At 37.7% G+C, this 12,050-nt stretch overlaps 1 protein-coding gene across 2 annotated transcripts in view; it reads right to left on the bottom strand.

Annotated features, from left to right (window-relative positions):
• Positions 1 to 11,717, bottom strand: part of LOC126188255 (biogenesis of lysosome-related organelles complex 1 subunit 4) — a 50,693-nt gene extending 38,976 nt beyond the window's left edge. For both annotated transcript variants that reach the window (XR_007537842.1, XM_049929821.1), the window contains exons 1-2: positions 11,553 to 11,717; positions 4,479 to 4,550 (exon numbers count right to left, since the gene is read on the bottom strand). Coding sequence is in view for 1 of the 2 variants with exons in the window: in XM_049929821.1 (XP_049785778.1) it covers positions 4,479 to 4,550; positions 11,553 to 11,702 (222 nt within the window). In the remaining variant the exon portion in view is untranslated. The remainder of the gene's footprint in view (positions 1 to 4,478; positions 4,551 to 11,552) is intronic.
• Positions 11,718 to 12,050: the final 333 nt, after the last annotated feature.

Below are 12,050 nucleotides of genomic sequence, written 5' to 3'. Positions count from 1 at the left end.
GATTATTTTGGGATGATTATGAAATTGAGCGGTGGAATACGTACATTCATTTGAGGACGTTCTAAACAGCGTGAAAAGTAACGCAACTGGATATTCGCCCTCGGAGGTGATGACGGGAGTCAAAGCAAAATTTGTATTGGCAGAAACTGTGAAGTTCCCGCAGTGCCAAGCTGAGTTGGCCAATGAGAGGGAGCAGGTGGTAAAATCCCATATCAGCACAAACCAATTAAATACAAAATAGGAGACAAAGACCTAGTACATAGGAAAGAAAAGTCCAGCGAAGTGGATGTAGAAATAAAAAAGTTGTTTGAGCTGTACTATGGGGCATCTGTAGTGATAGAATGTCAGCTCCCTAATGCCTACCGACTCAAGTACCCTGTTTCAGGAAAATTTCTAGGATTAAGAAATGTGCCAAAATTGAGAAGGGGAAAGTAGGTTAAGAAATAAGTGTATCTGTGATTAGATTATAAGATTATTTGGAGGGGTAATTTGCAATGTTTTATTTCAGGATTTATTGTAGCTGATTTGTTACTTCATAGCATAAGAATTTTTTTGGCACGAGGTCTGTGCAATTACAGAGAGCTAGTTTAGGCACACATCTGGGTGCAAGGAGATTGGAGAACTTGATTATTTGGTGAATGGTATCAAGTCAAAAATCAGTGCCTGGTATGTGTATAAATTAGGTTTTTGGGGGTATATTAGGGATTTATTTATGTGTATGTGTATGTTAGGCTTAAGTTTTTTGAAGAAGACAGATGTATGTTTATCTACTTATTTGAGAATATTTTAGGGGAATAATTTCTTGTTGTATGGAGTAACAATTTGAGTACGCAGCTTCACTGCAGGGAATTAAACAAGGGATGAGATTTGTTCATATTTGTTGTTAGTTTTGAGTCTAAGGGAGTTATTTAAATTAAAAGAAAATATTAATTTGTTGATGAAGTCGATTGTAAATCTGTCATGAGATGCATGTCTCTAGTGGGACTTGAATAACGTGTCAGAATAATTGAAGAATTTATGAGCATCTTGCAAACGCTGTAAATCAATTGTTTACTGTATAGTTTACACCTGTCTGTATCAATTCCACTGGGGAAGTGTTCAGTATAGATTCTGGATGCTATCTACACCCAATTCGAATTTCAACAGATTTGTTCCCACAAAACGATGGTGATGGAATGCTGAGCCACACAGAATTTTGGCGGGTTACTCGGCTTCAGTGGATGGTCAGTCTTTAGGTAGCTAGGAAGCAAAATGACTTAGAAAATTTCATGTTGTATGGTATCGCGGGACTCAGCCTCTGAGCAGTGAACAGCCACACGCCTGGTGTGAACTCTAACTCTTCGTGTAGATAACAAGGTGGAGTATTGGACTTGTATTTCACAATGAGATTGTGAATGAGTGAACTGTGTAAAATAAATGCGCTCAAGTGTAACAGTAACTCTAAATACGTTATTAGTTTGCTTTCTGAATAAACTTTATTCTAACCAAATCACAACTGTGTGGCCTACATACTTTATGCGTCGTTAATTTAGCTACCGATATTATTATTAGTGTTATTATATGTTATATTAACTTTGTATGTTTCATACAATTTCGCAAACTTGCCATCAGCCAGATGACTTAACCAAAGGGTCACAAGTGTCTAATTTAGGGCGTGAAATGTGACACATGCGGTTCAACCCCTAGACGAGTTAGAGACAAGACATTTCGACAAAGAAGAACCGCATGTGAGCCCAAACATCTCTGGGATGTTAGCTTGCATGATATCTCTGAATATCTGCCATGGCAGCACCTTGATGCCATATTCATATCCGCAACAGCCACTAGCATGGAGACACACTCACTGTACCCTCACTGACTACCTGCTGCCCACGTGACTGCTGGCTTTACTTCATGGTGCATATATTTCACCAATAGCGGAGGGTCAAGCATCATCTGCTGCTCAAGCAGACAGCTCCACAACCTACCCCCTCACAGATTATGCTTGCCTGTGTTGGGACTTGCTCCACATAGTGGCACCCATCAAACCAGTGCATGTCTAGCCATGTCCTGTCTGTCATCTCACAGCTTCAATATTTAGATGAGGGAGGCGGAGTCTTTTATCAAAGTCCTGAGCTGCCTCAGCCTATGACCTTTATTCAGAATGTTATTAGTTGTTTGGATCAAACCACGACCTACTTTAGTTGAAGACAAAGTCGCTAAACATAAAATAGCAATAACATTGTAACAAAATACATTAACTTAAAGTACATGTGCTAGTAGAACATTTTCATCTGCTGAATACTGAAATGATCACTTGGGGTGGTTTGTTTAGTCAACCTACTAGATACCAATATGGAAAATATATCTAACTACTAGGACATCTGGTAGAGTTACTGCAAGCCACCTGGTATGAAAACTATGGCCAGGTGCCCTGTAAGCTGGCCGCCAGACCCAATGGCACGCCAGCTGCAGCCTGTATTGTTTACATATCGGAGTACTGGGTTGTGTACATATGCGTGCATCTTACACTGACGCCAGTGTGCCCTTCATAATGAACTGTACAATTCTCCAGTTTGCATCTGTTTTGCTCTTCTGACTTTACCTGTATCCACTGCCACTGGAATCTTGCTTGGACTTGGACTGCAATAGGGTTTCTTCTCAGGACTTACATGTCTTAGCCCATGATGAACTAACCATCTTCCAGGTTTATGATGCCACACTTATTTCATGTGCCAGTAGCTTGTTTTATATGAAAATAAATGTTGGGTGCTGTCTACAAAAGCCTGAGTTATCAACCAAGCAATGAAGTTCTGGCCCATGTTACAATGTGTTAACTGTGATAATGCTGTAGACCCTAGCAATGAATTAGAATCAGTAGCAGCACTGGGATTTGAACCCATGTCTCCTGCTTACTATCCACACCACAATGGTACTTCAGCTACCACAGCTACATGGATTACCCAAGTACATCTCCCTTCCTGATATGAATCCCAACTCACGTTTCAGCCCATTATATTCCCCTTCAAAATTCACATCAATATTGCCAAGGCTCTCCAATATTGGAATAGCAACTTAACAATGGGCAACATGGGGTTAATGCTGCCTGTACGTTAGCCACAGATTATATATTAATCATATACAGTTGATGTTCCTGAGGCATATTGAGTCTCACATTTATCTACAATAATGACTCAGTATTTATCAGAAACAACTGTAAATGAGTAATATGTCACCTATGCCTGAGGTACAGGCAGGGTGAACCGCATTTTGCTCACAGCTAAGGTGGTATTAAAATATTGGAGAGCCTTCGGCAATACTAATGCAAGTTTAAAAGGGGAATAGCAATGGTCTGAGGCATAGTTGGAATTCGTATTAAGAAGGAAGACGTAGGATAATGTATGCAGCTGTGGCACTTGAAGTGCCAGTGTGGTTTAACAGCTGCTGCATCTGCCTAGTATGCAGGAGACCGAGGTTCAAATGCCGATGCTGGTACAAATTTTAATTCACTGCTTCAGCCTACATCATTATCATAGATAAAGGTGAGACTCAGTATGTCTCAGGAACGTCAGCTGTATATGATTAATATGTTAGCTTATTACTTCTTGGTAAGCTGAATCACCACATGAGAAGCTATACCTTACACGAGTATTGAAACAAATTTGCAATCTTTTATATAGCTAATTTCTCTAATGTTAGTTTCTGAAACAAGCAGCATGAAGTATCAGTGAGCTTGCTGTCCATGTGTAGAATGGCTAAGGTGCACGTTCTGTCTGAGTTTGGCCGAGGGCTGATTGTCATGGCCCTGATGCTCGATATGAGCATTTTGGAAAGCACAAGACTTATCGTGCGCTTTGGTGAGTGTCTTCAACACGTGGCAAAACCGTGTCCAGACATCGTGGAATTTGGCAGCCACCCTTCATCATAGATGTCAAATGTCATGGGCACGACAGACTGGAAAACGGGACAGGTGGTGAACTGAGGTGGAACTAACATCAGTGTTTTTTCATTTGCATTAATTGTTTATTAATTATCTTTCCCTGATCTTCCTACTTAGTTTGTTTCTTAACCATTCTCTGTTTCTAAATGTTTTATAACTAAAGCAATATTCTGAAATAGTTTCTGCCCTGGACCCAGCAATTTTCTATTACTTGACAGGAGTTCATCTCTCATCTGCGCTTTCATTTTCATGTCAGTGGACTTCTTGCACAGCCATCTCTTAGTGCAGAGTTTTGAGTGACCTTCCTCCCTGTGCTACTAATTTCACACTTTTCCTGTCTACCTACAGAAAAAAGACTATGTTTCACGATTTCTGGTACGGTTTACACAATACTTTTTTTTCCTTGTAAGTAGTCATTATTTTTTTACCAGTCTGTAAATTAGTTTGTTCATAGACAGCGAACTATTTTAAAAATGTCCACGTACTATAGTGACAGAAATGAAATTACTGTCATGAAATCATATGGATATTTTGCAAAAAACAATTAATTTTAACTTGCCATATCCATCAGGCTTTCAAACTCTTCCAGGCGAGTTAACATATCTTCTATTGTTTCCATTACTGGAGATATCTAAAATCAGAAAGACACATAATCAACAGGTAACACTTGCTATGTGACATTTTATTTTGATATTAATCTACATCTATACTAATAATAAAACAATAAAATTGTAAAACAGTCACGTATGAGCACATTAATCTCGAAACTACTAGATGACTTTTCATGAGAGCATAGCTTGTAGCAATGAATAGGCTTTATTTGATCAAAACCAAAGCAAGGGAGAAAAAAAGACATCACGGTTCGTAGCTCTATGCAAATTCTGCTAAGCTTAGTATTTTGGATGTTTAATCATCATGGCCTTGTACACCAAAGAACCAACAGATGGTGGAGTTAGTTTATTAGAACACAAAAGAACCAAGGGTGCTGTTCGTTTTTTTAACTCGGTGACAGATGTATTTTTGGAAGTGTACATCACTGAAGGAATTAAGCATCACAATGTTATCTTTACAAACACAAATTAACAACGAGTTTACTTGGCTTGTATATACAGAGTAACTGATTTCGTTTTGTGCATTAAAAACTTAGCAACATAGCTTTTCTTCTTTCGGTAAGTTTTAGTTACATAAGTTGCTTGGAAAAACAAATTTATTAAGTTTGCTTTGTGATCGGGGCACCTGCTCATTACATTTTGTTTAAGAATAAAAATGCCTACAAAATTGTCAAATCTTTCTGAACACACTAGAAGGGCTAAAAGACTGAAGACTATGCAGTCTCAAGGAACCAATGAAGATCCTGAGGCAAGACTTGTTGCAGCTTGAGAACATGAGGATCTAACACGCTTTTTGGAAACTCCTACTGAAAACGGGGCATGACGTAAATATGATTGACAGTGTCACGCATTATCTTGCTCCTCGGAGCCCTTCACTCACAGAGGCTTAAGCCTACTTCTCTCCAATGTAACATCACAGAAGGATGATAGGTGAGAGGTGGTGCATGTGAATGAATTTTTATACCCCAAATCCGACTTATTCCTAACAATTGACCATTTTGCTTTGAATGTGTACAATTGCAGATGACTTTATTTTGTGCCAGTACCATAAAGGCCAGACACTACATGTTGTGGGTGTAGAAATTGGTGAGAGTTGATTTTCATATGGCCAGCTCTACGTGGCTCACTCTGGTGTTACTGAAGCATACAAGCTCCTTGTCCATGTCCCTAATCATAGTACTTAAAACATTGTATACAATAAATCTTTACAAGTCTAAAATAAGTTCCATATGTATGAAGTCTAGGGCATTATATACCTGGGCATCACCAGGTATCTCATCTATCACAAATATTATAATAACCATACCTACTATATGAAAATAAATGTGTTTGGTTAAAATGCAAAAAGAGATGAACATATCATTATGCAGTTATAAGCATTTAGCCTTAATGAATCATGTTGTGCAGCTCCATTCAATGATAGCTTGTAGGTTTCAGGCAGTAGAACTTTGTACTGAAGGTTGAATTAAATGAAACTAGATGTTTAAAAATCTTAGTGTCCAGATAAAAAGCAAACATAAAATTTAGTCAAAACATTACTATGCTGCTTAAGAATTCAATTCAACTTACTCTTCACCCAGTATTAGCTTTCACTGCATTCATATGGTTCCCACAACTTTTAGTACTGTTTCAGTCTCACTTACATTGCACAATAATTTTCAAAAAGTAAATCAACAGAATATAATGATAAATATGTTTAACAAAGTAAACACCATGAACAGTGCATAGCCATTACTTAAACTTAAAGCAGACAACTCTTCCTTGTCCTGATAGTTTTTGCATTTACAAGACAAAATATATATATATATATATATATATATATATATATATATATATATATATATATATAATAGAAGGAAACATTCCACGAAGGAAAAATATACCTAAAAACAAAGACGATGTGACTTACCAAATGAAAGTGCTGGCAGGTCGACAGACACACAAACGAACACAAACATACACACAAAATTCAAGCTTTCGCAACAAACTGTTGCCTCATCAGGAAAGAGGGAAGGAGAGGGAAAGACGAAAGGATGTGGGTTTTAAGGGAGAGGGTAAGGAGTCATTCCAGTCCCGGGAGCGGAAAGACCCACCCTAAGGGGAAAAAAGGACGGGTATACACCCGCACACACACACACACATCCATCCACACATATATATGTGTGGATGGATGTGTGTGTGTGTGTGCGGGTGTATACCCGTCCTTTTTTCCCCTTAGGGTGGGTCTTTCCGCTCCCGGGACTGGAATGACTCCTTACCCTCTCCCTTAAAACCCACATCCTTTCGTCTTTCCCTCTCCTTCCCTCTTTCCTGATGAGGCAACAGTTTGTTGCGAAAGCTTGAATTTTGTGTGTATGTTTGTGTTCGTTTGTGTGTCTGTCGACCTGCCAGCACTTTCATTTGGTAAGTCACATCGTCTTTGTTTTTAGGTATATATATATGTTTGTGTTGAACAATAAAAAATCAGCTTTTGGGAGAATGATTCACACAATTCTAATCGTTGATATAAATAACTTTATACCCCTGTTTGAATTCCATAAGAAGTAATTTCCGTGGTGTAAAAATCTAATGAGACGTTAAATGGTGCGTAGCAGTGTAATGAGAGCCTACAAATGGCCAAACAATAAGTGAAGTCAATGTTAATCAGCTACCCCTTCTACAAGTTATACACATTGCCTTTTCTGGTACTGCAAATGCTTGTTAGTTACCTTCGCTGATGCTTACATAGTTGAACACTTTTTATATTATTTACTGAAATTTCTACAGAAGATAGTGTTGTGTCCATATCTAAGAATGTTTGAAGGATCTTTTCTAGTATATAAAAAGTATTTGAATATATGTAAGAAGAATGGTGTAGACATCTATATCGGGATCAGAGTAACAAAGTGATGTCAATTTGTTGTTACGAGCAACCGCAATATTTCATTTCGCAGGTTGCAAGTGTCTTTCCATTTTCCCAAGAAATTTCACAGTTATCTGTAAACGTTCTGTAAAAGAAATCTACTGGAGAAAGACGAATGTATGTTTGTGGTTTGTTTTTGTGTGTGTGGAGGGAGGGGGGGGGGGGGTATGGCCCCTCAGAGGTGATGTTTCAGCATCCTTACAAATATCAGTAGGAAGAAACTGGTTAAAATGACGTGACACAAGGAAGAACAAATCAGTCTTACACAAGAATTTGGTCTCTCTCTCTCTCTCCCTGCATCAGTCATAGGCATCTACAGAATCACACTGTTATTCTCATGCGGATATATCTTCTAACTTAATGCATCTCATTAACTCCTTCTTTGGCTTTGTCCAACATGTGCTGAACTTTATGAATACATGTGTGTGTTAATGCAAATATTTCATCTGATAGTTTTCTTACTTTGGCAGAAATGGTTGATGGTACAGATTTCACAGGGAGTAAGAACATGACAACAAATCCATATAGGACTTCAGCCTCCTCTTTTGAAACCTTAACCACTATCGACTGTTCGTCTATAATACTGTAAGATAAATGGTGATGATAAGCATAAATAAATGGGGAAAGATTTCACATTTAGCACAAAGGTATTGCTCTATTATGCTCTTTGTATGAAATTACAAAAAATGAACACTTGTTTTTCTTTATGATCACACACAGTTCCTTAACAACTACACGAGCTAGTTGGTTTTCGATTAGATACAGTAATTCATCTCAATATATCATCTTCTACGTAACATCTACTCAATGCCAAATTCAAGTGCTAATAGGATGTTTAACCTTGATATAATTTCTATTTCAAACACAAATGTGATTCTTTAGTGTTCCCTGGCATACACCACAAATGTAGGGTCTAGCAGACAATATGAGCCAATGGTATATTCTTTGAAACGTGACATATGTTATACAGATGGTGACTTCAACATTTCAGTTATAGCAGTCATTTGTGTGTGTTGTTTACAATATGCTATTTAGTTCTTGTGGGTGGTGGATTAGACACATTGTTTAGTAGATCTATATGCATCCAGTGGAAATGGTGAGTGTACTGAAGATGGTGATAATGTCGTTCCTGATTAAAGTTACGTAGTAGCCCCTCCCTCCCCACCCCCTTGCATTTTTTGTAGTTTATGTACAGTATATGTACATAATGTACATCAAAACATTTGCTGGGAACATGTCCAGTATCTAATATATGTTTCCTAATGTTACCTTGCAGTTTTTGATTTTATGAGAAAGAGTGTGTTAAGTGCAATTAAACAGTGTGAATGTAAACATTACGCTAAGCTACATGTCAGGCTGTTAGCACGATCTTTTTTTGGCTTTTACACATGTTAGCTTCACCAACTCTCAACCAAACTACCATCTTCCAACCTAATGTAGAACTCAGGCTATGATACAGAACAGTTTGTCAGCACAACCAAGATTTCAGTGGGATGGGTGTGTCCAATAACACACACTAGCCCATTTGTGTTATGACTGGTAAGTGCAATGTTGGCATTTTTCCTCTCTTTAAACTGAGGGTTGACATTATGTTGGGAAGGTGACAGTTCAGATGTAAGTTGTGGAGCCAGTAACTGTATCATAACAATTTTCTTAGGCCCCCCCCTTTTTTTTTTTTTTCGAGCAGTCCATATTTATATTTATGTCCCTCATGAAAATCTCAATTTTCCTACTGTGAACTTATATTTTCAACTTTTTAATATGATCGAAATGATTAATAACAAGAACATCTCTAGCCCAAAACCACCTAATCCTGTTGAGATCCCATTAATTTGTCAGTTTTTATTTTTCCGTATGGTTTTGTCTTGTTAAGTGACATTGACTGGTCATTTCTTAAGGCTCGAATCTTGGGTGTCTATCACATTGTTTACTAATTCTCAAATGAAATGACAAAAACTAAAATAAAGTTGTGTTTTCATAGATCATAGGAAACTACTATACTCACGAAGTGTAGTTGATTTGATTGAATTTCAGGGGTGACTTTTCCCCCCTTGTTTGTTATTTGTGGGAAAGCGATTTAGAAAGTCTGTAACCTCTACAGGACGTGTTCCCACGAGGCAGAGAGATTTGCGTGGTAGGAGGGAAATCAAATACTTCCCTTGGACCAACAAGCACAGCAGCATCTGATCCACAGTGGGCAGTTGCTAATAGCATCTGCCTCCATGTTAGAAGGGGCTGACATTTTGGGGGGAAGGCAATGGAATACCATCCAAACATGTCCTAGAGAACCACATGGATACATTCACTTGTAAATGTTGTGGAGTTTTGAATAGTTCCCCAATCAGATCTCTGGTGGTGGGGGGAGAGAACAGTTTTGAGCAGATACATGTTAAAGCTGAAGAATACAAATGTTGGAATGTTCAAAGCATATATGAAGCAGGAAAGCTAGCAAATGTGGTCCAAGAAATGAGATGAGTCAGTATTGATATATTATGTATAACAGTCACATGGTGGGTTGATAGAGGAGATTGTTCTACTGTTGGCTAGGTACAATATTTTATCCTGGGAACCAGTACCAAAATCATATTAGAGGAGTGGGCGTTATACTCTCCCCAGCGCATTTGCAAGAGTGTTATAAATTCTGTGTTATATTCTGACAGAGTTCCTTATTAAAGCTCATTGTCATGACAGTGAATCTAAACGTCATTCAAGGGAATGCACCAATTGTCGACACAAATGAGCAAGAAGCAGACTCTTTCTACAACCAAATCAAGGAAGTGCCTACCCTCACAAAACACCATGAAAGTGATATTAATAGTGGGAGACTTCAACACCAAACTGGAAAATGGCAGATCTGAAGATCCAGTTGGACGTTTTTGTATAGGAGAGTATTAGTGAGGGAGATGATCACAACTGCAATTCTGGAAGAAAACATGGTCACTAATAGTTCATTCAAATTACCAACTCAATGACTATACATCATAATCAGGTAGAATACATTTTAATCAACAAGTGTTTTGTGACTTCAGTAAAGCTCATCCACTTATCCTGGACCACTTATACTATCTGATTGTATACTCATTGTTTCTCTAAAGATAAAACTCCACTTCAGCAAAGACACCCCATGAAAAACTCAAACAGTCTGAACACAGAAATGAAGTGGCCTTGTGTATCACCAGTAAAATAGTAACTACAGTGACACCTCTGGTCAAGAATATTGTACCAAAGTATGGGAAGAGACAAGAAACATTATGATAACCACTACTCAGTATAAACTGGTATATAAAACAAGAGATGGGTGACATGATGATGAACACTGAAACAGCAGAGCCCAGACAGATCTAAATAATTACAACAATATTCAGAAACTTATAACGTCAGAGATTAGTGAAGTAAAAAATGAATAGTTACAATGCAAATGTGAAGAAATTAAAACCTTAAAAGCTGCATCTGATAAGTTTGGTTTACATGAAAGCTGCAAGAAACTGCTGGGATATAAAGAAGAAAAAATGTCTCATAAAATTTTTCTTGATGTTGCGGGAAAGAAAGAGATGTTGGAATACTACGAGGGCTATCCACAAAGTACATTACGTTTTGGAATTAAAAATAAATAAAGTATTGGAAATTTATTTTATTATATACAGAGGAAAGCCACACTTAAATACTACTTTTCTAAATAGTTGCCATTTAAATTAAGGCACTTATTGTAGGAATGGACGAGCTTGGATATTCCTTCGTCGTAAAATTCGGCCGCCTGCTGCGAATGATGTATTAGGTCTCGCATATAAATGCGGAGAAACACAGTTGCGTGCATTACTACGTTTCTGCCGCATTTTCTCGATAACTTACAGGTATTTATATCGTACGCTGGCATCGCAATACATCCAAATTAAAACTTTGCTATTCAAATTCTAAACTGCTATGCTGGGAAATATTAGGAGCTCTTTTATTTAAATATTTTAATAGAAACAAATTATTGAAAACACACGCCAAAATCGTTTAATTTTACTTCCAGTAAACCAGCAGCATCAGGTCTTCTTCTAATAGTTCCAATATAAAGGTACGAGTGTGAGAGAGAGAAAAAGATCTCGTTTATTGGCACTGTTTTCGCTTTACTTGCCTCTTTATTTACGTCAAGTTTAAAGTATGATGCATAATCATCTGCTAAGTCGGTTATCATCTTTGCTCTAACAGAACAAAACTTTATGCTTCTGACAGACACCTGTTCAACAACAACATAAACACGTCGTGTGACGCAATCGACGACCATAAAATATAGTAGTATGGTCGAGATCAGAAGTCAAAGATGTACGCTTCGTACACAGCTAGTCTGTTGAGAAGCGTCTGTCGACCGAAGCAGTAACAATATTAACTTTGGAAATGATCCTAGAATATGCATTTGACATGGTTCCGTGCTGGAGGTAGAGCTCTGGTGTCTGCTGATTCATATCCTGCGCCATATTGTAGGTAGCCAAAAGTTGCCGTCTGCCTGAGAGAAAACTATTTGTAGAAACTCAATAAAATTAGAATGCCTTCCTTAAAGAAATTAGCGAATACAGGAAAATCCAATATTATTATTATTATTATTATTATTATTAGTGTCTATATCACAATTTTT

The sequence above is a fragment of the Schistocerca cancellata genome, chromosome 5 (genome assembly GCF_023864275.1).
Source record: "Schistocerca cancellata isolate TAMUIC-IGC-003103 chromosome 5, iqSchCanc2.1, whole genome shotgun sequence".
Taxonomy (NCBI): domain Eukaryota; kingdom Metazoa; phylum Arthropoda; class Insecta; order Orthoptera; family Acrididae; genus Schistocerca; species Schistocerca cancellata.
Note: the sequence above shows the minus strand (reverse complement) of the source record. Positions and strands in the feature narration are given on the sequence as shown.